Raw genomic sequence first — 27,760 nt, 5'->3', positions numbered from 1 at the left:
TTAAACCCCTTTCAGAAGGATTTAATTGGTATTATTTATATTCTTACATTAAATTTGAGATCAGTCCCCATGGATAAGGTTTGACAAACATGGGAATCAGAACTTCAACTAACATTGTCTCCTGAAACATGGAGAAGAATTACTACACTTGTTAATACTTCTTCACTTTGTGCACGTCATTCTTTAGTACAGTTTAAAATGGGTCATAAAGCTTATTTGTCTAAAGATAAACTAGTTTACATGTTTCCAATGCTAATAGCATTATGCTAACCCAGTGGTTCTCAACCTTTTTCTTTCCACTCACATACCGCTTTAAGTAATCCCTATGCCATCGGTGCTCTGTGATTAGTAAGGGATTACTTAAGGTGGGATGTGAGTGGGAAGGGAAGGTTGAGAATCACTGCTCTAGACCCAATTGTTACTGAAATATTTGGCTTGAGAAAAATTGTCATTCGCCCATTTCCTTTGGAGTTACGAAACCGTGCACATAATGAGTCAATGAGGGACGATTAAAACAGTGGTTTTCAAACATTTTCTTTCCACCCACATCCCACCTTAAGCAATCCCTTCCTCATCACAGAGCACCGATGGCATAGGGATTACTTAAAGTGGAATGTGAGTGGAAAGAAAAAGGTTGAGAACCACTGTTTTAACCGTCCCTCAATTAATAGAGGAAAGCGTTGGATATTCAACACAGTTCTTACCTAGCAATGAGGACATCAGCAGCAGGATTACAATGTGGTTCAGACCTCTTCTCTTATTGAGATACAGCAAAACACAGAACAATAAAAATTCCAGTGTCTGGAACAAAGCAGAATGAAGAAGCTGCGGGGTTACGATGCTGTGCATGTACAGCTTTCTTCCAGGACGGAGAATTCCCTGGATCCCATTGAGTGAAGAAATATATTTTAGGTGTGAAACTACGGACCCAATATTGTCCCCTCCACGTGAGGGTGACTTTGATGATAAGAAGATGAGGCAGTCTCTGAGGGGGTTATGGGCTGTGAGGTTGGGAAGGGTTAGAGAGATGATCAGTACAACATTGTGGGCCAAAGGGCCTGCCTTCTGCTACACTTTTCAATGTTCTATACAGGAGAAACTCAGTCAAGCAGCACCTGTGGAAGGGACATCAGCGACCTTTCCTCGTGGTCACCACTGGTGGAGAGCTGGGCAGTCAGAAGACGGGCAGCATGGTTAACGCAATGCTATTATGGCGCCAGTGACCCGGGTTTGAATCTGACACTGTATACAAGGAGTTTGTACATTCTTCCCGTGACCTGCATGGGTTTCTTCTCATTCATTCGTGAGGAGTAGACGTGAAGGCCAGAGCTTATTGCCCACCTGTAACTGCCTTTGGGAAGGTGGGTGGGGGTGAGCTACTGTGACTACTGTGGGCCTCTCAGTGCTGTGGGCAGGGAGTTCCAGGATTCCCACCTCTATGATGATGAAGGGATGGCGATCATTCGCTCAGCACAATGGTTATGGAACCTGCGGATGGTGGTGCTCCCATGAATCGCCCCCTCCTTCCCTCCTTAGAGGCAGAGGTGAGGGGTTTGGGAGCTACCGCTGGAATCACCTTGGAGTTTGTGCACAATCCAGTGATGTCTCCTTTTGCTTTTGCTCTGCACTGTGCGAACCCAAATTATAACTGATAAAAAGAGTTTTCCTTCAATTTTACTTGCAATATATTCCAACAGCATCCCACATGATTGGTACTGACCACCATCCTGAACATCTGTTTCCCCTGGCCACAGTGTACAGCACCTACATTACCCATCCAGGGCTATTTCATGTTCGTTACCACCTAACTCTACATTTACAATTGAACCAAACAGCATTTCTCTGCACCACGGTGCACACACACAATAAACAGCACATAATAATCAGATATACAGGCTAACCCATTTTATAAACACTCGCTTTATGAAAATACGCTTTTACGAAGAAAACTGTATTCGCTTTGTGATGAATGTACTATGATTAATCTTTAGATTAATGTTAAACTATATTTCATATTTATATGTCTTAATAAGGCTATTTTGTGGGATTGTTTTCAGGAGAAAAAAATCATTTGCATTTACAGAGAGAGAGAGATTCTTTGAAGATGGCAGCTGATATAATCTTAGAGACAGAAGTCTGCTGTGAAGCAGAGAGATGAAAAGATTTTATGATGGTTCTTGAGAAGAGAACAATGGACTGTTTACTCAAGAAGCCATTTTGCCGGTTAATGACTGACAGCTTGGAAGCAGCACTCTTGGAGGAGAGAAACATCAAACAAAGACAATTATTTTGATTTTAAGCTTGGGAAGACAAAGATTAAATAATGCTTTTTGGCTTGAAGATATTAAAAGGCTCATAAAAACTTCAAAGTGTCATGATGTCATGCCATGTGACATGAGAGATTTGCAAGAAATATATTATTGAAATCAGAGACAAAGGGGGTCAGTTGAAGAGAAAGCCACCCTTTAGTGACAGGATTGAAAAAAACAGCTACCAATGTCTTTAAAAGAAGGAAGGCTGCCTGTGCTCTCCTTAATAAAAGGAGGAACACTGAAAGTGGTATTTTAAAAGGAATAGCCACTCCAACTGCCTCTAAGGAAAGAGAGCAGCCTTGTGTGTCCATGGAAAAAGGTTACTCTTGATTAAGAAATAAATCATTGTGGAAAACAGATTCCGTAACTCTGAGGCAAAATATGAGTAAGTTTGTGAAATCACTCGTATGAAGAAACATTGCTTTCAAAATGGGTCTACAAAAGTAAGTTGTGAGTTTTAAAGAGACTGAAGACATGATGTTTTAAATGGTTCATAATTACTTCTAACTGCAATTTTAAAATCTTCAACTTCAAAGTAAACTGATTGATGCTGAAATTTAAAATGGACTTTTCAGAATTATGCCTAAACTGTAAGGGATTTGGCCACACACACACATACATACATTTTACATTTATGCATAGTGGGGTTGAGTTTAGAGTTAAGTATTTAATGTTACATTATTAATAGTTTAATTGACCATTGTCTGGTCAATTTTCCATTGCAGTTCCTTTGTTAGTTCATGATAAAATGTATTAGTTTGTAAGAGCTTTTTTATGAAAGGATTTGAATGGATTTTGCTTTTATGAAAATAGACCAGTAGTAGTGAATGGGTCTGCTTTACGCCATTTTGACTAACGGAAGATTTCTTAGGAATGCTCTAGTTTCGTAAAATGGGATATACCTATATACCATATGTACTTGTGTAATAGTTGAATTTTGAGCATTAAATTTTAGGGTAAAATTTAGAGAGTTCCCTATTACACACATAGTACTTTTGATCGCATTAAGTATTTGTGTTGTTCGAGGTATTGGGAGTTTGGATGGATGGGTGGGTGGGTGGCCGGAAGCGGGCGGTAAGTCTACGGTTGGGCCATCGAGAACTTATTTGGGCGGCTGGGGCTAGGTGAGAGTCCACGGTTGGAGCCTCAGGACCTCGGATGGATGTGTAGTAAGTTTGCGGTTGGGGCATCGGAAGCTTGGATGGGCGGGCAGTCGAGGTGTTGGGAGCTTGGATGGGCTACTGGGGCCTGAGCAAGGGGTCAGGAGCTCCGGTGGGTGCGCGGCCTAGGCCTAAACGTGTGTCTGCAAACAGGGCCTGGGAGTGAGTCTGCAGATGGACACCGGAAGCTTCAGTAGGTGGGTGGCCAGGGCCAAAAGTAGGGAGGTCAACATTTACTAGTATCAACCATTACAATTGAATATATAGTACATAAAAATATAATCTAAATTAAATATATATATACATATTTTGGAATAATTCATTGGTTTTGTTTAAGGAGACCCAAGGTTATAGGATACTGTTCATTAATCTCACAGCCTATGGGATGAAGCTATTTCCCAGACTGGCAGCCCTGATTTTAATCTTTGACACTGCTTCCCAAAGCCATAACCACTACCACCACCCTGGTCAAAGACAACATGGGGGCACCACATGCATGGCTTCCCCTCCAAGTCGTGACAGAGCCATGCAGTGTAGAAACAAGCTCCTCGGCCCATCTTGTTCATACTGGTGGCGTGGATCCTTGATGATCGATGCTGCTCTCCGACGGCAGCATTCCCCATAGATGTTCTCTATAGCCCAACCATAGACATCCCACCCACACTAGTCCCACCTGCCCGCGTTTGGCCCATATCTCAACGAGGCCCAAACCCCCCTCCCCCCATATTTAAGTAAAAGCCTTGTTTTCTTTTCATCTCATGTAACATCAATATATTTTATGTAGTTGGTAAGAAAGAAGTATGGAAGAAACCAAAATTTGACTGCTTCACAGGGACCATAAACTTTGAGCAAGTCCTAAGGGGGTCATAGCCTTAAAAAGGTTGAGAATGGCTGCTCTAAACCCATCTTATCCATGTATCCAAGCAATTTTTTTCTTAAACATTGCAACAGTCCCTGCCTCAACCACCTCCTCTGGCAGCCGGCTCCACACACTCACCACACTCTGTGTAAAAACGTTACCTCTCAAGTTCCTGTTAAACCTCCCCCCACCTCACCTTAAACATGTGTCCTCTGGTTGCTAATTCCCCAACTCCCCTATATAAGACTCTGCATCAATACGATCTATACTTTCATGACTTTGTACACCTCTGTGGAAGTACCCTACAGCACTCCAAGGAATAAAGCCCCAGCCTACTTTTGTGCTTTGATGAAGGGCTCAGGCCTGAAAAGTCAGTTGTGTGTTTCCACCTTTGCTACATGAAGGACCCTGTTTGACCTGCTGACCTTCTCCAGCATTTTGTGTTTTTACTTCAACAAATTCTACAGATTTACTTTTAACCTCTGCCTATAGCTCAGGCCCCTGAGTCCTGGCAACATCCTCGTAAAATATTGTTAAGCATGAAGGCAAAGGACATGGTTAATGGTGAGATGATTAACAGTGTGGAATCCAAATCCATCGATCTCTCAAGATTGCCATGCAGGTTGATAGGAGAGTTAAGCAGGCCTATGGTTCGCTGGCCTTCATTAGTCAGGTGTCTCCATCAATACCGGAGCACCACAGGGCTGCGTTTTTAGCCCCCTGCTCTACTCACTTTACACCTACGACAGTGTGGCTCGGTACAACAATAACACCAACTACAAATTTGCTGACAATACCATGGTCGTGGGTTGTGTGAAGAAAGGTGATGAGTCAACATACAGGAGGGGGATTGAAAACTTGGCCAAATGGTGCATCAACAACAATCTTGCATTCAACATCACCAAAACTAAGGAGCTGAATGTTGACTTCAGGAGGGGAAAGCCAGAGGTATACAATCCAGTGATCAATGGGGGATCACAGGTGGAGAGGGCGAGTAAATTTAAGTCCTTAGGAGTCACTACCTTGGAGGATCTTTCCTGGACCCAACACACCAATGTCATCGTGAAGAAAGCACGTTAGCACCTCTACTTCCTCAGGAGTTTGCGGAGGTTTGGCATGACACCAGAAACCCTGGAAATTTTCTACAGAGGTGTGGTGGAAAGTGTGCTGATCGGCTGCATTATGATCTGGTATAGGGACACCAATATCCCTGAGCGTTAAGCTTGCAAAAGGTAGTGGACACAGCCTAGTACATCACAGGCAAAACCCTCCCCACCATCGAGAACATCTATGGGGAATGCTGCCGTCGGAGAGCAGCACCGATCATCAAGGATCCACACCACCCAGCACACGCTCTGTTCTCGTTGTTGCCATCAGGAAAGAGATATTGGTGCCACAAGACTCATACCACCAGGTTCAGGAACAGCTGCTACCCCTCCACCATCAGACACCTCAATGACAAACTCAATCAGGGACTCATTTAAGGACTCTTACTTGTGCACTTTATTGATTTTTTAAAATTCTCTCTACTGCACATTTGGTTGGTTTACATTCATTATCTATCTACAGTTCTTTGTTTATTTACATGTGCACACTGTGTAGTTTCCCCCCCTCCATGACCAATTAGTGGGAATTCTGCCTCACCCCCAGGAAAAGGAATCTCAGGGTGGTACGTGATATCATGTTTGTTCTCTGACAACAAATCTGAAATCTGAATCTGAGTTCTGGGGTTGTGAGGTAATGTTGCAGCTCTATAAATCTCTAGTGAGGCCACACTTGGAAGATTGTGTTCAGTTCTGGTCACCTCATTACAGGAAGGATGTGGAAGTTATGGAGAGGGTGCAGAGGAGATTCACCAGAGATCGGAAAATAAGTCTTATGAGGCAAGGTTAAGTAGAGCTGGGGATTTTCTCTTTGGAGCGAAGAAGGACGAGAGGTGACTTAATGGAGGTTGGAGAGGCAGCCAGCGCCTTTTTCCTAGCACAGGAATAGCAAACACTAGAAGACATCTGTACAGAGTTAAGGGAGGAAAGTTTAGGGGAGACATCCAGCGTAAGTTATTTACACAGTGGGTGCCTGGAATTCCTTGCCAGCGATGGTGGTGAAGGTTGGAACAATTGGGGCATTTAACAGACAGGACATGAATGGAAGAAAAATAGAGGGTTATGAGGTAGGGAGGAATTTTTTTTTAGGTATTTTTAGGTTGTCACAACATCGTGGGCCGAAAGGTCTCTTCTGTGATGTTACGTTCTATGAACCTGTGTCACCGGAGCTAGGAGGCAGCAGTGCTAACTGCTGAGTTAATATAACAGCCTCCTGCAACCCGCTCCTCACCGTGAGTGCCTTCCATTCCCCAGGCCCACACCAGTTAGAACCACATGCTCTTCCTTTCCATCTTCATTTCTCCTTCTCAAATATAAATCACATTTACTTTAGAAATCCCCCCCTTCCCCCCAGCACTTTCTGCTTCTCCCACATTTTCAGGGTTCTCCAGAAGGAAGTGGCCAAACCAAGGGGGTGGGAGGGGGCAGGGAACTGAGAGGGTTTTAATGATGTGCACACAGGTACAAATGTGAAGCGGTTTATTTCAGTAGGTCAAATTTACCAGAACACAATGTTAACGGGGGGACTCTGAGCCGTGTGGTCGAACTAAGAGATCGCGGGGTCAGTGACCATAGGAATCTCAAAGCTGCTGTTCAGGTTGGCAGTGTTAAGAAGTCATTGGTGTGTTGGCCGTCATTAACCATGGGATTGTGTTTAAGAGCTATGAAGTAATGCTGCAGCTATCGAGGACATTGGTGAGACCCCACTTGGAATGTTGTGTTCAGTTCTGGTCACCTCCCTGCAGGAAGAATTTGAATGTTATAGAGAGGGTGCAGAGGAGATTTACAAGGATGTTGCTCGGATTGGAGAACGTATCTTATGAGGAGATGTTATTGATCCTTGGAGCGATAGAGGATAAGGGGTGACCGATAGAGGTGTGCAAGATGATGAGAGGCAATGATTATGTGGATGGCCAGAGGCTTTATCCCCAGGGCTTAAATGTTCAACATGAGGGGGCTTAGTTTTAAGGAGCTTGGGAGTAAGTATTGGGGGAGGGTGGAAGAAATAAGTTTCCACACAGGAAGTGGTGGGAACCTGGAATGAGCAGCCAGCAATGCATGGTGGAGGAGGCTGGTAATAGGATCTTTTAAGAGACATGGAACTGAGAAAAATGGAGGGTTATCCAGTAGGGAAACTCTTGGCAGTTGTTAAAGTAGGTTATTATAACCACATAACACTTACAGCATGGAAACAGGCCATCTCGGCCCTTCTAGTCCACACCAAACCAAGTACTCTCCTCTAGTTTCACCTACCTGCACCTTGCCCATTACACTCTATTCCCCTCCCATCCATATACCAATCCAATTTTTCCTTAAATGACGAAATGGACCCTTCCACCACAGCCACTGCTCTCTGAGTGAAGAAGTGCCCCCTCATATTACTTTGAAACTTTTGCCCCTTAACTCATGACCTCTTATTTCATCTCTCCTACTCTCAATGGAAATAGCTGAACCACATCAACTCTATCTATTCCCTTCATAATCTTAAATACTTCTATCAAATCCCCTTTCAACATTCTACGCTCTAAAGAATAAAGACCTAATCTGCTCAATCTTTCTTTGTAATCTAGATTTTGAAACCCAGGTAACATTTTCGTAAATCTTCTCTGCACGCTCTCTATCTTGTTGATATCCTTCCTATAATTTGGTGACCAGAACTGCACATAATATTCCGAATTTGGCCTCACCAATGCCTTGAACAGTCTCAACATCACCTCCAAACTCCTGTATTCTATGCTTTGATTTATAAAGACCAGCATACCAAAAGCCGTCTTCACCACCCTATCCATACGAGATTCTACTTCAGGGAACAATAAACCATTATTCCTAGATCTTTCTGCCCACTCCATTCCTCAATGCCCTCCCATTTACTACACACGTCCTGTTTTGATTATTCCTTCCAAAATGAAGCACCTCACACCCATTAGCATTAAACTCCATCTGCCATCTTTCAGCCGACTCTTCTAAACAGTCCAAATCCCTCTGTAATCTTTCAAAACCTTCTTCATTATCCACATTTCCACCTATTTTATTATTAATCTAATTTATTACCTCATCATCCAGATCATTAATATAAATGACAAACAGCAAGGGACCCAATACAGATCCCTGAGGCACTCCACTTGTTACCGGCCTCCATCCTGACAAACAATTATCCACAATGACTCTCTGGCATCTCCCTTCCAGCCACTATTAGGTCAGCACAAGACTGTGGGCTGAAGGGCCTGAACTGTGTGATAGATTTCTTCGTTGGTAGGAAAAGTTGAGAGGAATCTTGGCAGAATGCAGGCAAATGGGGCTACCTCAGGCTAGAAGAGGCAAGTTGGGTCAAAGGGCCTATTTCTGGGCTGTGAAACTTCATGACCTACCACATCAGTGGGACCAAGAGCTAATTCCCCTCTGATATCTGGGATGTTCCTGACCTCTCAATAAGAGGTCAGACCTTTTGTCCAATCAGGAAGCCTTCAGGTTTTGGGGGAATGGTGTCCAAAGATCTTTGGTTTTGAAGTTTGAGCAGAAGGTTCATCACCGTGAGAGATTCTCTATGCCCCAGTGGCAGCACCTTTAATTTAATGTGGTATCTTACCATGTAAAGCAAGAATTCCCAACTAACGATGTAGTTCTGGATTTTGGTGGCTGTGATCTCCTGCTGTCCATAAATAGCGAAGGTGACGAGGAGGTATGTTCCCAAAACAGCCAGAGATCCCCCTGCAGAGGAAACACAACCTGCTGTTCAGAGACAAAGTCCTGTCCACGGTACATCAGCATCCAATGGTAGATACAGACCTGGGAATTGCTTCATCTTTCCCAGGCTGCAGTTCAGCCGGGATCATTTCACATTGGATTAAATCCATTTGTAAATTCATCAGGTCACATGCGGTGGTGATTCTCCCTCACAACCCTGTTATCTGCGGCAGCCTCACATGCAATGGCTCATCCCCATGCATTGCTGCTTTTGCGTGAACTTGCACTGCTTCTCTCAAAGGAACCTTTGCTGAGCTCTCCTGTGTTTCACTGAAGCTCATAGCAGGACATTATGGACCAGGTCTCTATGTGGGCTGCAACCATGCCCCTTGAATTGTTCATACTCAAACGTGGGCACACACACACACACACACACACACACACACACACACACACACACGTACACACATGCTCACACCCACACACAATGTGCACACATGCTCACACCCACCCATCCACACACACACACAAACACACATTTGCATACATGCACATACACACACACACAAGTGCTTACACACACAGAAGCAGACACACGGGCAGATGCACATATGGAGACATACACACTCATGTTTACTCACCCCAAATCCCTACAGTGTCCTATCCCCACATTACTGAGATCTTGAAACTCAGTCGAGGCAAACCCTTGACCTTGACTCCCATCACCCCCTCCTCTTCTGCCAATCGTCAGTTGGTATCCCTCCCCCTTCCTGCCCCTGAGCCTACCCTCTTCTCACCACCAAAGCATGGACCTTCCCCCTTCTGCTCACCAGCCACAGCTCGAGGCCCCCAAGAGTATGTGGAAGCCGGCCGTCTCCACCACTTTCCCACCCAACCCAGTTGCTGAGCTGCACCCCTCCTACCTTTAAAACGTGTGACTGCAGCTTGGATCAATGGTGCAGAACTGAAAGGGCTGCCCATTGTTCATGAGGAGCTACCTATAACAGCAGGTTCAGACACAACCCACCACCACGAGGAATAGAGAGACAAAGCTTGTTGTAAAGGGCGCACTAGAAGACTCCACTGTAGACCCACTGACTGCATTTCCACATATCAATTTAAACACCCCAACCCCTGCACTACTTGCAAATCCATCCATGCAGGAACTCGACAGGGGCACCTCTGCCTGGGGGAAGTGTTTTCCCGTCCATCACCGGGAATTATTTCAGATCAAGTGTCTTGGTTGGAGGGGTGGGGGAGGGGGGCAGTCGCTGACCTCGAAAGTCGCGAACCACAAGACAGAGCCTCAAAATAAAGGACTGGGCATTTTCAAAGGAGCCATGGAGAAAGTTGCATTACACAAACGTGCTGGAGAAACACAGCAGGTCATGCAGTGTCCACAGGAAGCCCCAAGATTTCGGATCTGAGCCCTTTGTCAGGTACCTGAAAGTTTCTTTCTCAGAGGGGTGGTGACTCTCTGGAGGAATGGGGGGAGGGGGTAGGGGCCAGATCATTAGATAAATGTTTGAAAGACCAAGGAGTTGAGGGTGAAGAGGAACAGGTACATAGGAACCGCTAAGGCCAACATGGATCACATTGAATGCTGGAGTAGGCTGGATGGGCCAAGTGGCCTACTCTTGCTCCTTTCTTGTCCTCTTGAACCCAATCATTGGGGGCTGGGGAGGACCATGTGGGTTACAGGGAGATATGGGGGAACGGCATTGCCCATGTCCTAAGACTATGATATTTGGGGTAGAAGGGTGATTGTAGTGGTTAGCTCAACACTGTTACAGCGCCAGTGACCCGGGTTAGAATCCAGCGCCGACTGTAAGGAGTTTTGCACATTCTCCCCGTGACCCGCGTGGGTTTCCTCCGGTTCCTCCCACCCTCCAAAAACACACGGGATTAGTAGGTTAGTTGGTCACATGGGTGTATTTGGATGGTGCGGGCTTGTGGGCCGGAAGGGCCCGTTTTACTGCGCCGTATCTCTCAATTTAAAAAAAATTTTCAGTGTTAATTTTTGGTAATCATCTAAAACAACAGAATATGATAGAAAATATGTTACCCAAGATGTATGAAGAGCGGAGTTTTTCCTTCAGGAACACCACCGAGATTGCTGCACTTGCTAAAGGAAAATTAATATTAGTACAGGGCACTCACACAGCACATTAAAGCAAATGGAACAGCTGTTCGTTGGCTTAGAGTCTCACAATGGTAAACAGACCCTTTACCTGCATTAGTTATACTCCAGATCAGTAGTTCTAAACCTTTTCTTTCCACTCACATCCCACTTTAAGTAATCCCTAGGCCATCAGTGCTCTGTGATTAGTAAGGGATTGCTTAAGGTTGAGAATCACTGCTTTAGACCCATTTGTTACTGAAATATTTGGCTTGAGAAAAATTGCCCATTTCCTTTGGAGTTCTGAAACCGTGCACATAACGAGTCAATGAGGGACGATTAAAACAGTGGTTTTCAATCTTTTTCTTGCCACCCACATCCCACATTAAGCACCTATGGCATAGGCTTCATTCAGGTAAAAGTCTGAACACCAGTTCATGCTTTGGTAGCTCCCGTGTGACTGGCTCAGGAGGGGCCGTAGGTACAGAGATCACCACCTGCAGTTGGCTGGTGGTGGTATCACCACAAGTGTACGAATAAAATGGCTGGAGGAGGAGGAGGGTGGAAATTGCAGGGGGGAGGAGCAAAGGCAACAGGTCGCAATGGGGCACGGACAGGACAGGAAAGGAGAGGCTTGATCGGAGAAGTGGGGTGGCTCTGGGAATGCAGAGCTGGAGTAAAGGAGACTGAAATTTCACAGCAACATATCTCCCTGGAGTTCACCAGTCCAACCATCAGAGATTTGGCCAAGATAGGTGATAGTATTTTCTGCATTATAGCAGTAATTGACATGGATATTTTCACCATGAATGCTCATCAAGTTCTCCATTTTCTCGGAAGCCTGAGGAAATTCAGCCTGTCCCCAAGGTCTCATAATGATCTTGATTGATTCCGCCATAGAAAGTATCCTGTCCAGATGCATCCCAGCGTTGGATGGGAACTACACCACCCAACACCAGAGGGTGATGAACACGCCACGTACACCTGCCCTTCATCAACTCCATCATGATTTGCTCCCAATCACCTCTCCCTTATTCTGAGACCCCTGGCCTTAGACTTCCTCACACAAGAGATTGTCCTGAAATGCACGCAGTCTGACATGCCCAGTAATCATTTCCAAGTTCAAGTTTATTATCATCCAATTGCACAAGATGCTCCATTTGTGGTGATATGTAATTACATCACTAGGTCCCGGTGACCTTGTATATAAAGCAGTCCAGAGCTACAGCCTAGCCTTCCATGTTTGTCTTGCAGAGAGACAAGACCTCTTAGTGTACATATTAGTTTATTAAAGCTCTCGTATACTCACACTGCTGTTGTGGTTATTGTCAGTACAATTTAATAAACTAATATGATAGCTACTAGGATGGAAGCTGCTTCTGTTCCAACGCGGATTCCCGACCACCTGGAGACTCTTCCTGAGGAATGGAATCCGGGGACAACTAGCATCCGAGGACAGAGACGCCGAGGAACCACTGTACTGGAATCATGGTGGAATGCAGGGAAGACCATAGAAGTACGAAAGGGCAGGTAAGAAACGGCCAAGAGCCCTACCTGCCCATGGATTTGCCAGTACAGGCCCCGGCGACCCTAAACCCCGGACCGATCAGAAATGCGCCACTACAAATGTGTGTGGAAGGATCTCCACAAGTCGTCTCCTCCCGATCGCCATGTATGTGCAGAATTCCCAACCACTCCAGGGCCAGGGAAAGCAGACACTGCTACCGTCACTCCCCCAGCAGCAGTTTGTGGTACTGGGTAAACTGACCCTACCACTGGGATTCCCCCCCTAATCCCGCTGCAAATGTCCCAAAGCCAGAGACTCAGCCAACTGCTCCAAGCACCCAGGTTTCTCCTCCAGCAGACACAAGCCCCACAGAGGCTCTACCAGCAGCTCCCAGTACCCCAGGGTCCACCCTTGCTACATCTAAGGGACCAGAGACTGTGGCTTAGCCATGTGCTGTGACCAGACAGGCTGGAGCTCGACCCCAGAAATCCCGGAGCCCGCACACACTTCGACCACTGGCAGAGATGCTTTCTGAATTATGTGGAGGGTGCTGAGGCATCGGATAAAGAGCTATTAATGCTGCTGTTAGCCCAGCTGGGAGACCACCCTTACTCCCTTATACAGGATGCCAGGTCCTACCAAGAGGCAATGAGCATTTTACAGACGCATTACAGTAAGGGGCATAGCGAACTCCTCTCCTGGTACAGATTCATGACCAGGTCACAGCAAGTAGGGGAGTCTGCCAGAGACTTTATACTCTCTCTGAAAGACCTGGTGAGAGGCTGCAACTTTAAATCAGTATCAGCTCAGGAGTATGCGGAGGACCTTATTAGGGACAGAATTGTTACGGGCATACGGTCCACTGAGACGAGACATCGATTGCTGGAGAAAGGAATGGTGGGGCAGAGACTATTGCAGAAGCTTTAGAAAGCACCAGGAAAGAATTGGAGGAGTACTCAGAGGACCCTGGGGCTGGGACAAACGTCACACTGCTGGACTCTCTAGCCCCACGAAAAGAAAAGTATGCTGCCTCACAGGAATTCATAGCAGCAGCACCTTGAGGGTCCCAAGTGTTCCAAATGTTTTGACATTTGCTAATGTGGGCATTATGGAAAAGTCTGCAGAAGCCCAAAGGCCACAGCCAAGGCCCATTCTCATGCTAATGAGAGGTGGGAAAGCTCTTCTTTCTCCACAGACAAACTGAAGAAGAAGAATGCCATGTGTAGCCGGCCATCTTGGACAAATGCTACAAAGCAGACGACAAGTCTTCAGGAGATGAATATGACGCCGAGTACTATCGGATCAAAGGATACGCCAGACTTGCTTCCCTACGCATGAATCAAGCGAGTCCACACAATTTATCTGATGCCTCTGTGTGCATCAAAATTAATGATGTGAGGGTAAATTGCTTCATAGATAGTGGAAGCACTGAAAGTTTTATTGACCAGGGGTTAGTCAAACGCCTTGCCCTCCCCACACGCCCGAGTGAGCACCAGATCCTGTTGGCAGCCAGCAGCCTTGTGGCTGAGGTAAAACAGTTTTGCAGGGTTACTCTAGAAATCCAGGGCACAAAATCGAAGGGTTCAAATTACTAGAACTCCCTCACCTCTGTGCCCCGGTACTAATGGGGTTAGATTTTCAGTGCCAGTTAGAAAGCATTACAATAGTGTACACCAGGCCTCTCCCCCCACTACGCCTCACGAAGAAACAACACTGCAGCCTGTCTGTCCTGAACATAGAACCCCCTCCGCTGTTCACACACCTGACCCCACATGAACATATCTTTTCTTTCACAAGAAAAGCCACGACGGGCACAGTACTGATTAAATGGATGAACACTGGACCTGTTCTCCTCAGGAAGCACTCCAGACCCCACAAAGCGGACCCGCTGGTGGATCAAGTGGAGTTGAGGCACGCGAACCCTCAGTACGTCTTCATCACATTCCCAGATGGAAGAGAAGACTCAGTGGCCATCAGGGATCTCGCGCTGGCCAGATGTGTGAACAACGCGAAGGAAACACAGATGTCTACGGATCAACAAGGAGCGCAGTAGCAGTCACTAGAACAGTCGTCCATCGAGTCCCCCAGAGAACTATATCACCCACCCCGGAAATCAGGACCCTGGGTACACCCGCCCCACAAAATATCACCAGCCTAGACTTGATGGCAGGACCTAATCCCATACAAGAGGATCCCCAGCCCACATGACCAACCAGTACTTCCCATTCCCACACCTCCACCAAGAAAGGCCGAAAGGCAGACCGCACTCCCCACCCCTATACCACTACCGAGGAGGTCCAGAAGGCAATGGAAGCCACGAAAAATTTTGGACTTATGAACTTACAAACAAGGGAAGGAGGACCGGGGGGGGGATAACAATTTTTAAGGGGGGTGAATGTGGTGATATGTAATTACATCACTAGGTCACCCCAGTGACCTTGTATATAAAGCAGTCCATAGCTACAGTCCAGCCTTCCAGGTTTGTCTTGCAGAGAGACAAGACCTCTTAGTGTACATATTAGTTTATTAAAGCTGTCTTATACTCGCACTGCTGGTGTGGTTATTGTCAGTACACCATTGAAGATGGTGGCATGGCCAGAGAGGATTTAATGGCAGCACTGCCGCTGGTGCAGACCTGCAGAGAGTGGAGACACAGTGATCCCGCGGGGTCCAACTGCCATCAGCTCCGTACAGACTTGGCACGACCTGTAAATGGAGCTGGCAGTGGTTTTATTTAAAAAATCTGTGTTCATGAGATCTGGGCCCAAGATGGTGCCTCTAATCGGCAGCATGTCACAAAGGGTTGCAGACTCTGGGAAAGCAGGAGGACTGGCGCAGGGCACCAGAAAACGAGGAGACCATCCCCACTTCGCTTGAGAAGAAGAAGCAGAGGAAATGACCCACAGGACGATAACCATGGCGGTGGACCAGTGAGGGCCTCTGCGGCGGAAGAACACACAGGTGTGTTGGTGACTGAAGGCGAGGACCCCACGCAGACGGCTGGGCTGCTGGCGACTGTGGCCGAGGGATTCACACCGGACTAAGGACAACTGGAGACCGGGTCAAGACTGGCTGAAGGGGTATCAGAACCGGGATGCAAGAGGGTGCCGAGGGCGCTGAGGTTTTCTTGATCATGACGGAGGAGCTCAGACTGCTGATGGTTTGGACTCTGTGGGGGCTGCAGAAATGTTGGAGGCGTATCCACAGACACGTGGTGACTCTGGGGGGGATCTCTTTTTTGCTTTTCTGTCTGACTATAAGAGGTGCTCGAGGCAATTCCAGCCGACAGCAAATCTGTCTGCCTTACGGCAGATGAAAACAGATTCTGTCTCTATTACATGACAATAAATTGAATCTTGAATCTTGAAGTACGGCCAACAATAAAGCGTTTCACATGAGGGATCCACCTTTGATTTAGAAATCTATTCCTTCCTATAATCGACGGCATCCTACTCCACACCCATCAGGAGTCATGGAATTGTACAGCTCGGAAAGAGGCCCTTCACCCCATCAGGCCATGCCGACCTTGTACTTGTACCATCTGCACTGATCTCACTTGCCCACGTTAGGATCTACACTTTGCCCGTTCACGTGTCTGGGCAAATGCAACGGTGTCCGATTCCACCACCTCCATAAAACAACTAGAGGACTAAGGCTTAGGGCAGAGGTTCCCAAACTTTGTTGGAGTGCCGGCCCCTTGGCTCCTAGGCCACCCACCCCTTTCAACCCAGGCCTTTCCCTCCCGAGTCCCCTGTGCTTGGTTCCTCCCTCGCTCCGTCCACTCTTCCTCCTCCTCCTCCAGTTCGCTCTCAACTTATTAAAAGGCTGAAGCCAAGGGCAACAGGGCGGCCACCGAGACCAGCTCTCGCGAAACCTCCTTGCCGTCATTTGCTCAGTACTGGCACCCCAAGCCTGGCGGTGGCAACTTCCAGCCCTTCCGGAGACTGCAATGCCAGAAAATTGCTGCACTGGCTTCTTCATTAAACTTTGCAACAGAGTGAATAACAACAAGGCCGAAGGTTCAGACCACCCCCTTTTACCTCACCACCCCCTTGGGCACCAGCCACTTTGGGAATGACTCGTTTAGGGGGAACCCAGAGAGTGGTGGGAGTGTGGAACAAAGTGGTGAATACAGGCTTGATTTTGATATTAAAGGAAAATTTGGACAGATTCATGGACAGGAGGAGTGGGGAGGGATATATTCTGGGCGCAGGTTAGTGGGGCTAGGAAGAAAAATAGAGCAGCACAAACTAGAAGGGCTGAAGGGCCTGTTTCTTTCATGTCACATACTACGGCTATCTATGAGACAAAGTTGAGCGAGCAAAGGGGTTTTCTCTTTGGAGCGTCGAAGGACGACAGGTATGGGTTACATTCTGGCATTCCAATCGTCAGTCAAAAAATCTTGTTGAAAAAGGGCAATGGGATCAGTGTGGGGACAAACATGGGGGTGTGGGGAGAGAGTGAGGCAGTGGAATCAGTGTGGGGACCAACATGGGGGTGTGGGGAGAGAGTGGGGCAGTGGGATCAGTGTGGGGACCAACATGGGCTGTGGGGACTGATACAGGGCAGAGGGATCAGTGTGGGGACCGATTCAGCGCTGTTGGGAGACACTGACCATCGTAGCCTAGTCAAAATTCGAAGTACAATATGGATTCAAACGATCATAACTGAAAAATCATAAGTTGGGAAACTGAAAGTCAGGGACTATCTGTATAAGGTTATGAGGGGCGTAGATTGGGTGGAGAGCCAGCACCTTTTTCCCAGGGCAAAAATAGAAAAGACTGGAGGACATCAAGTTAAGGTGAGTGGAGGGAAGTTTAGGGGTAAGTTTTTACACAGAGAGTGGTGGGTGCCTGGAATGCATTGTCAGGGGTGGTGGTGGAGGGACCAGACACATCGATGTCAGAAAACTGGAGGGTTATGGGCATGAGGTCGGGCAAGATTAAATTGTTGTGGAGTAGGATTACATTGGTCGGCACAACATCATGGACCGAAGGGCCTAGACCGTGCTGTACTATATTCGATGGACTCACCTCATCACCTGTCCGTCTCCAACCCCAGCCTCTCAGTAACACTGAATTTTATCATTCCACAATGAGCGGTCCTGCCTTTAATCCCAAGCTCTGGAATTCCCTCCTTGAATCCCTCCTCCCCTTCAACCTCTCTCTGTGACTGCCCTCCCGGTCTAGTCTCTTGTGCAGCTGGTTTCACACAGTGAGATCTGAAGACATTAACTTCCTCTTGGCAACTGGCCACACAGATCAGCAATTCTATTCAGCGATCCAACCCCAGCACAGCGGTAATGATTTTATAACATAGGTATCCATAGAAACAAGAGAGTTTCACACTGGGCCAGTTTGATTGCTGTATTAACCAGCACAAAGTATCTCAGGGGAGGCCAACCTTAGACCTACAGCACGGCAACAGGCCATTTCGGCCCACAAGTACATACCGGGGGTGTAGGTTAATTGGGTGGCACGGACTCGTGGGCCAAAACAGCGTGTTACTGCGCTGTAGGTTGAAGTTAAAAATTAAAAGGTTGGCCACCCCTGATTCTAGAACTGGCCTTCTGGTGGAGTACAGAGTGAACGTTACACTGTCAGAGACACTGTGTAATCAGATTAAACCATCTGACATCTCAGAATGGATGCGCAAGATTTCACGATTCCTTGTATCAGGGAGAAAGCTCAAGAGTATGAAATCATGCACTAACAGGTTTCCTCCCCACAGCCATCAGGCTCCTGCATGAACCCCATGACAACACTCTCATGCTGCCCCTGCTATGTACCCTTGTGCTCTTGCACTTTGACTTTATATGACTGTATTCATGTTAGAGTCAACTTGCTAGATTGCTTGAGAAGAATCCTTCTCACTGTACCAGGTTATAAAGAGACAAGAAGCTTGAACTTGAATGTTTCAAACCCAGGTATCTCGTCCTACATATCCTGACCAGTATTTACTTTTCAATCAATAGATTATTCTGTTGTGGGAATTTCTTGGGCACAGAGTGGATGCTGACTTTCTGACATTAAAAATTATGCTTTTTTCCCCATTGGTTGTGAAGAACTTTGGAACTCCTCCAGTTACCGATCTCCAAATTGCTGTTTCTTTGGTTTGCCCCCAATGCAGCTGATGGAGCTTCCGCTGAGATCTTAGTTCACTGGGCTTATCTCCAACACCAAAGGGACAGGAAGTAGGCTGGATTCTTCGCATCCATCTATTTGACTTTGGGCTCTGTGATAGGATACTCTTCCCTCCCTGACAACCTGCCACTTCTCCATGGGTTGAAGGTTGGTGCAGGAGGTCCAAATGCTCATTCAGAGAATAGCTAAGGATTCAAAGAATATAACACCTTTGGCCCTCAATGTTGAGCTGACCTTTATCAACCTACTCAAGGTTCGAGGAAGAGTCTTCAGCTTGGATGGTGGGAAGCCTGGGACTGCAAAGCAGTGGACCAAAAGTCAATGCAGAGGATCATCAAAACGGCCAAGAAGATCGCTGAGGTCTCCCTTTCCTCGATTGACATTCACCAGGAGCATAGCTTAAATAGGGCTTAGAGGATGATCAAGGACCCTTTTCCATCCAGCACTCAGTATCTTTGACCAGCAGGAAGCAGATGTAGGAGCATTAAAATCAGGATGGCCAGGCTGGGAAAGAGCTTCTCCTCACAGGCTGTGAGACAAACTAAAAATATTCTGTAACCGAGTAAATCATCCCAAATATTTATATATATTTATTTTAAATTATAGTAAAAATCCCTGATATCGGCACCTAAGGGGATTGGTGGATGCCGGATAAGTGAATTTTCCAGTTGCTTGAGTTGGCGTGTTGTATGGACTGACGAGCTGAAGGCGTGGCACACCAATTTTAAACATTTTTATCCATTTATTTTCCATAATTCTTTTTGCCAGGGGTTTTACTGAATATCTTTATGTATATATGTGATTATTATGCACTGTGTATGTGTGGTCAGGATTCAGATGATAATAAACTTGATCTTGCCCATGGGGAGGCAGTTGGGAGTGATTGGGTGTTGCCAAGGATCACAGATGGATTGGAGGCCTGGACCGCAGGGATGGAAATCAGATGGCCTCCCACGAGACAGAGTTCGTCAGAAGCCTGAGGAAATTCACCTCAACAACTTCTTGAGAGTATGCTGTCCAGACACCACTGCATGGGATGGGACCTGCTCCTCTCAAGACTAAGAAACTGCAGAGGGTTTTGCAAACAAAGCACAGACCAGCACACAAACGCACCCCTCCCCCCCCTCCCCACTCTTCCATCCCCTGGCACACACTCTTCGCCCACTCGCCTTGTCAGGAAGAAGATTCACATGTGTGAGATCACGCCCCACCAGACTAAAGGACTGCTTCTCTCCTACTGTTATCAGACTCATGAATGAACCCCACACTGGTAAAATGATGCTTTTGCTCTGTTCTAACCAATCTCTCTCTCTGCAGGTCTGCACTATGAGCTGTGGCTTGTTTTTCTGTGGTACTATGTATGAGTTGACTAGCTGATTGCCCACAAAGCAAATTTATGGAACGTCTCAGTGCTTGTGACAATAAACTTGAACTTGAGGGTTCTGGGAGGCACGGATGACGTACCAGTTAGCACAATACCTTTACAGTGCCAGAGATCAGGACTGGGGTTCGAATCCCACACTGCCAGCAAGGAGCTTGCACGTTCTAAGCTACACAGTCTGGGTTATTTAAAATTTAGCCATTTCAAGTAACGGCAAAATACTGTCATTTACCTACCATCATATACATCAAACATTCCTAGCTGGTGTAATGTAAACACTAGTGATGTCACTTAGGCAAAGATACCAGTAACTGGTCACTGTGAGATTTATTGTAATTAGCCTGACGAGGCAGTGTTAACAGAATGGACCCTGGGACACTGACTGATTGTTTACTGACCATCAGCTGTTGCAAATGGCAACTGATAGCTTCGTTTGCTATGCTGTTATTTTAAGGTATGTTAGACAGGTTTATAATACATTTTTATTGTTTTAATATAACATTACTATTAATCCGGCTTCAGTAGAAAAAATATTTAGTGGTTGGACCGTAGGAGTTAAGTGAATGTTTTATGCTGTCCTCAATCGCCAGGAGCGACATTAAACCACAGGGTATTAAGGTTTGGATTTTATACTTGGCTTTTAAGATGACTCCAAGTTTCAAATTCTGTCTAATACACCAACATATTCAGTATGCCCCTTAACCAACACCCCCCCATACCGAAGGCCTCAAAGCCCTCAACAACAGACCCAACCAGTCCCCCTCCACCACCACCCTCCTCCACCTGGCAGAACTTGTCCTCACCCTCAATAACTTTTCCTTTCACTCATTCCACTTTCTTCAAGACAAAGGGGCAGCCATAGGTACCCGCATGGGCCCCAGCTATGCCTGCACCTTTTTGTTGGCCATGTGGAGCAATCCATCCTACAGGGCTACACGGGCAAGGCTTCCCCCACCACCACTACATTGACAATTACATCGGCTGCCTCGTGCACCCATGATGAACTTGTCGAGTTTATCCACTTTGCTCAAATTCATTGGGTCCATCTCCAGCCACATTCTCCCCCTTCTTGATCTCTCTGCCTCCATCTCGGGAGAAGAAACTCTAGTCAGACATTATCTACAAACCCACCAACTCTCACACCCACCTCGACGACACCTCTTCCCGCCTTGTCCCCTGTAAGGATTTTATTCCTTCCTTGCAATTCCTCCTTCTCCATCGTATCTGCTCCCAGGACGAGGACTTCCATGGCAGATCATCAGAGATGTAATTCTTCTTCAAACAACTTGTCTTTCCTTCCTCCACCATCAACTCACCTCTCACCCGCATATCCTTCATTAGCCCACTCTGCCCCCATGGGCAACAAGGACAGAATTTCACTTGCCTTCATCTACCAACCCACTAACCTCCACATTCAACACTGCCATTTGCACCACCTACTATGTTATCTCACCACCAGACACATGTTTCCCTCTCCTCCCCTCTCTGCCTTTTGCAGGGACCACAACCTCCATGACTCCTTTGTCCTCTCCTCCCTCCCCACCAATTGACCCCTTGGCACCTACCCCTGTGACCGCAGGAGATGCTCCATCTGCACCCACACCTCGCCCTCACCACCATTGGGAGGTCCCCAAAGAGTCCTTCCAAGTGAAGAAACACTTCGTGTGTGATTCTGCAGGGGCCATCCACTGCATCTGGTGCTCCCATTGTGGACTCCTCTACATCGGATGAAGACTGGGAGATCGCGTCGTTGAGCACTTTATTTCTGGTGGAATAGCGTAGATCTCCCAGTGACCACCCATTTCAATTCCCCATCCCATTCCCTTGCCAACATGTCTGTCCATGGGTCCATGGTCTCACACAGTGCCAGACTGAGACCACCCACAAATTGGAGGAACAATACCTCTTCCTCCATCTAGGCACTTCCCCCACGCCTCCAAACACACACTCACACACACACACACACACACACACACACACACACACACACACACACACACACACACACACACACACACACACACACACACACACACACACACACACACACACACACACACACACACATCCAGTATCTCCCCTTCGACTATCCCCGTCTCCTTTCCTCAAGCTCTGCATTTTCAGAGCCACCTCCTTCCCACGATCAATTCTCACCTTTCCTCTCCTGTCCGATCTATGTCCAATTACTACTGTTGGTCTGTGCACCTCACCTTGCCCTTTCTTTCCTCTCCCCAATCTTTTTATTCAGATGCCTGCCTGCTTTTCGCTCATACCTGACAAAGTGCTCAGGCCCGAAACGTCAGTTCTATATCTTTATCTCCGGCTGAGTTCCTCCAGCATTTCTGTGCTTTTACTACAATCACACCATCTGCAGACTTTTGTGTTTCCTGCCATTTGCCTGCATTTGGCTCATTCCCCTCGAAACATTTCCTGTTCACGTATGTGTCTAAATGTCATTGCCATAGTTGGCTGTGGAGGCCAAGTCTATTTAGAGCAAAGGATGACAGGATCTTGATTAGTAAAGGTCATGGGGTGAAGGCAGGGAAAATATATCAGCCATGATTCAAATTGTAACCATATAACAATTCCAGCATGGAAACAGGCCACTTCGGCCCTTCTAGTCCACACCGAACCAAGTCCTCTCCTCTAGTCCCACCTACCTGCACCCTGCCCATAACCTTCCATTCCCCTCCCATCCATATACTTATCCAATTTTTCCTTAAATGACAAAATGGACCCTTCCACCACTACTTCTCCTGGAAGCTCATTCCACACAGCCACCGCTCTCTGAGTGAAGAAGTTCCTCCTCAGGTTAATTCTAAACTTTTGCCCCTTAACTCTTAACTCATGATCTCTTGTTTCAATCTCTTCTATTCTCAATGGAAAAAGCCGATCCACATCAACTCTATCTATCCCCCTCATAATCTTAAATACCTCTATCAAATCCCCTCTCAACCTTCTATGCTCCAAGCAATAAAGACATAATTTGCTCAATCTTCCTTTGTAATCTAGATTCTGAAACCTAGGTAACATTTTCGTAATCTGTTCTCTCTCTACCTTGTTGATGTCCTTCCTATAATTCAGTGACCAGAACTGCAGACTCAATGGCCAAATTCTGCTCTTACATCTTAAGGTCTTTTAAATTCTGTGATTGTCCCTACCTCTACCACTAACTACCTCCTGCAGCTCACTCCATATCTCTCCCACCCCACCCCAGGTCCCTTTTAAATCTTTTCCCTCTCACTTCAAATCTCTACCCTCGAGTTTGAGATACCTCTGCCTGGGGAAAAGTCAATGACTACTTACCTCACCTCTGCCCCCTCATGATTTTATAAACATCTATACAGTACTTTAATCTTTTTTTAAACATACACACCTTGACAGTAACAGGTCCTTTCGGCCCACAAGCCTGTGCTTTCCAATTACACCCAATTAACCCACAAACCCCGTATGTTTTGAACGGTGGGAGTAAACCAGATCACTTGGAGGAAACCCACAGAGATACGGGGAGAATGTACAAACTCCTTGCAGATAGTGCCCGATTTGAACCTGGATCGCCGGCGCTGTAACAGCATTGAGCTATCTGCTATGCTAACCGGGCCACTCACTCAGGTCCTCCCTCAGCCTCCTAAATCCAGGGAGAAAGGTCCAAGACTATCTAGTCCCTGCTTATAACTTAATTCCACCCGTCTTGATAATTACAAACCTAAAAATAACATTTAATATTAAAAATACAGCAGAGGTTTGGGAGCAAACGGTGAGTTAAAGTTGAATAAATACTGGCTTCATCTTCTAAATTCATTGTCACCATGGCAACCTATCAGAAGAATGAGCTTTCCAATTTAATTTTGGCTGGCATTTAGGATCATTACCATTCAGAAGGGTAACCTTCACAAGCAATCCACCTGATCAATATCAGTTTAATCCTAGATGAAAGCAGAGTCCAGCATTCCCTGGGTTCCCACAGCCATGAAAGTGGAGTCCTGCGTTCCCTGGGTTCCCACAGCCATGAAAGTGGAGTCCTGCGTTCTCTGGGTTCCCACAGCCATGAAAGTGGAGTCCAGGGTTCCCTAGGTTCCCACAGCCATGAAAGTGGAGTCCAGGGTTCCCTGGGATTCCACAGCCATGAAAGTGGAGTCCAGGGTTCCCTGGGTTCCCACAGCCATGAAAGTGGAGTCCTGCGTTCCCTGGGTTCCCACAGCCATGAAAGTGGAGTCCAGGGTTCCCTGGGTTCCCACAGCCATGAAAGTGGAGTCCAGGGTTCCCTGGGTTCCCACAGCCATAAAAGTGGAGTCCAGGGTTCCCTGGGTTCCCACAGCCATGAAAGTGGAGTCCAGGGTTCCCTGGATTCCCACAGCCATAAAAGTGGAGTCCAGGGTTCCCTGGGTTCCCACAGCCATGAAAGTGGAGTCCAGCATTCCCTGGGTTCCCACAGCCATGAAAGTGGAGTCCAGGGTTCCCTGGATTCCCACAGCCATGAAAGTGGAGTCCAGCATTCCCTGGGTTCCCACAGCCATGAAAGCAGAGTCCAGCGTTCCCTGGGTTTCCACAGCCTACTCAGTGTTGTAACTTCACCGGAGCTGTAACATTAAATGTCCTGCCACCTCACTGCGTGACAAAGGGCTCGGACCTAAATTGCCTAGATGCAGCCTGTCTTCCTGAATTCTCCCAGCACTTCAGAGTGTTGTACTAGTCCACCAGCACCTGCAGTCTTCTTAGAACATTTCAGCATATTACAGGCCCTTTGGCCCACAATGTTGTACCAACCTACTCAACAATCTAGACATGCCCTATCTCACCCACATAACTCTCTATTTTTCTTGCACCAATGTGCTTGTCTAAGAGTCTCTTAAATGCCCCCATTGTTCCATCTGCCTCCACCACCCATACCAGTGCATTTACGGCTCCCACGACTATGTGTAAAATAAATGTACCCCTGACATCTCCCCTAAACTTTACTCCCTTCACATGAGACAAATATCCTCTGGTATTTGCTACTGTCGCCCCAGGAATAATGTGCTAGCTGTCCACCCTAGCTATGCATCTCATAATTTTGTAGACCTCTATTAAGTCACCTTTCATAAAGAGAAAACCCCCAGCTCTATTAACATTGCCTCATAAGGCACGTTCTCCATTCCAGGCAACATCCTGGTGAATCTCATCTGCACCCTCTCCATAGCTTCCACATCCTTCCTGTAATGAGGCGACCAGAACTGAACCGGAGTTTTCTAGAGCTGCAACATTATCTCCCAACTCATGAACTCAATCCCTTGACTAATGAAGGTCAGCATCCCAAAAGCCTTCTTAATCACCCTATCAACCTATGCAGTAATCTTTGTGGATTTGGACCCCAAGATCCATCTGTTCTTCTGCACTGTTAAGAATCCTGCTATGACTCTGTCTTCACATTCGACCTTCCAACCTCTTTGTTAGCCTCTCACTGCGCTTGGGTGACGGTTTGCATGTGTTTAGTGCAGGAAGATGCAAGTGAGGGATGGAAGGAGGTGACATGATCCTGTTCCTTTTATCAACTCTAAATATCTGAAACGCCAGCAGATGCAGAGCAAGATCCATTAAAACACAATCCAACAATGGCCAAGCAGTTCTTGCGTCAGTTCTGGTCACAGGAAGGAAGCTTTGGAGGGGGTGCAGAGGAGATTTACCTGGATTGGAGAACATATCACATGAAGCAAAGTTGACAGAGCTGGGGCTTTGTATACTTAGAGATAATATGTATAAATATCTAGAGGGGCAGGGACTGATCAGGGATACCCAACATGGGTTTATATGGGAAAGGTCAGGTTTGTTAAATCTTGTTGAATTTTTTGAGGCGGTCACTAGGAATGTTGATGAGGGTAGAGTAGTAGATGTAGTCTATATGGCCTTCGATAAGGTTCCACATGGAAGATTGGAAAGGAAGATTCAGGCGCTAGGAGTTAATGTTGAGATAGTCAGATGGGTTCAACCGTCACTAGAAGATAGATGCCAGAGAGTCATGGTGGATAACTATCTGTCAGGATGGAAGCCAGTGACAAGCAGTGTGCCTCAGGGATTGGTGTTGGGTCCTATGTTGTTTGTCATTTATATTAATGATCTAGATAATGGGGTGATAAATTGGATTAATACTAAAATAGGTGGAATCGTGGATAATGAAGAAGGTTTTCAAAGATTGCAAGGATTTGGACTGCTGAGAAGAGTGGGCTGAAAGATGGCAGATGGAGTTTAATGCTGAGAAGTGTGAAGTGTTTCATTTTGGAAGGAAAATCAAAACAGGACATGCGTAGTAAATGGGAGGGCATTGAGGAATGGAGTAGAGCAGAAAGATTTGTGAATAATGGTTTATTGTTCCCTGAAGGTTGAATCTTGTGGTGAAGAAGGCTTTTGGTATGCTGGCCTTTATAAATCATAGCATAGAATACAGGTGTTGGGAGGTGATGTTGAGATTGTTCAAGGCATTGGTGAGGCCAAATTTGGAATACTGTGTGTAGTTCTGGTCACCAAATTATAGGAAGGATATCAATAAGATAGAGAGGGTGCAGAGAAGATTTACTAAAATGTTGTCGGGATTACAGTATCTAAAATTAAAAGAAAGATTGATTAGACTAGGCCTTTATTCATTGGAGCGTAGAAGGTTGAGGGGGGATTTGATAGCGGTATTTAAAATGATGAGGGTGCATAGTGTAGATGTGAATAGGCTCTTCCCCTTGCGGGTAGATGAGATTGGAACGAGGGATCATGAATTAAGGGTTAGGGGGCAAAAGTTTAGAAGTAATTTGAGAGGGAACTTCTTCATTCAGAGAGTGGTGGCTGAGTGGAATGACCTTCCGGAAGAGGTGGTTGCAGCAGGGTCAATTTTGTCATTTAAGGAAAAATTGGATAAGTGCATAGATGTGAGGGGATTTGAGGGTTATGGGCAGGGAGCAGGTAGGTGGGACTAGAGGAGATCACTTAAATCGGTACAGACTAGAGGGACCAAGATATGTTATATGGTTATATTATCATAATTGCCAGTTTTAGAGGATTTGGGTGCTCTCGGGCTGATCCGTCCATCTTCTAGAGGTCACAACCTGATCCATCTTTGTTTTGTAACCTTGAGGTAGATAAGTTTAAGTTTTAGGTTTTTTTCTCATTTAGATAAGTTGATTTGTTGGTTTAATTATAATTATCCTGTATAATATCCTCTTTTTTTTAGATCTTCAGTTTGGTCATGAGTTTTTAAACCGCACATTAGGGTTAGGGTTAGGGTTTAGATCTTATTAAGATGTAATGTGATTTGTTATAATAGTATTTAATTGATTTATATCTACAATTATTTTAACAGATAATCACATTAAGAATCAGGGATGGGTTTTTAATATTTTGTATATAGAAGGTTGACCGTTTTGAGTTGACCGTTTTGAGTTTTGTGTGCCCGATGGAGATGTGGGGGGGCTGGTAGTCATGGTGGGGAGCTGGCTGATGGAGGACCTCAGTTTTCTTCAGGCTGACTTCC

At 46.3% G+C, this 27,760-nt stretch overlaps 1 protein-coding gene across 10 annotated transcripts in view; it reads right to left on the bottom strand.

Moving 5' to 3' along the window:
• The window catches only part of LOC138755834 (NIPA-like protein 2), an 86,149-nt gene that overhangs the window by 19,537 nt on the left and 38,852 nt on the right, over window positions 1-27,760 (bottom strand). For all 10 annotated transcript variants that reach the window (XR_011352583.1, XM_069922531.1, XM_069922532.1 and 7 more), the window contains 3 exons: window positions 11,184-11,243; window positions 9,021-9,142; window positions 705-801 (listed from right to left, as the gene is read on the bottom strand). Coding sequence is in view for 9 of the 10 variants with exons in the window: in XM_069922531.1 (XP_069778632.1) it covers window positions 705-801; window positions 9,021-9,142; window positions 11,184-11,243 (279 nt within the window). In the remaining variant the exon portion in view is untranslated. The remainder of the gene's footprint in view (window positions 1-704; window positions 802-9,020; window positions 9,143-11,183; window positions 11,244-27,760) is intronic.

This window comes from Narcine bancroftii, chromosome 2, assembly GCF_036971445.1.
Source record: "Narcine bancroftii isolate sNarBan1 chromosome 2, sNarBan1.hap1, whole genome shotgun sequence".
In the NCBI taxonomy this organism is placed as follows: Eukaryota; Metazoa; Chordata; class Chondrichthyes; order Torpediniformes; family Narcinidae; genus Narcine; species Narcine bancroftii.
The sequence above is the reverse complement of the archived record's forward strand: the minus strand, read 5'-3'. Positions and strand labels throughout refer to the sequence as shown.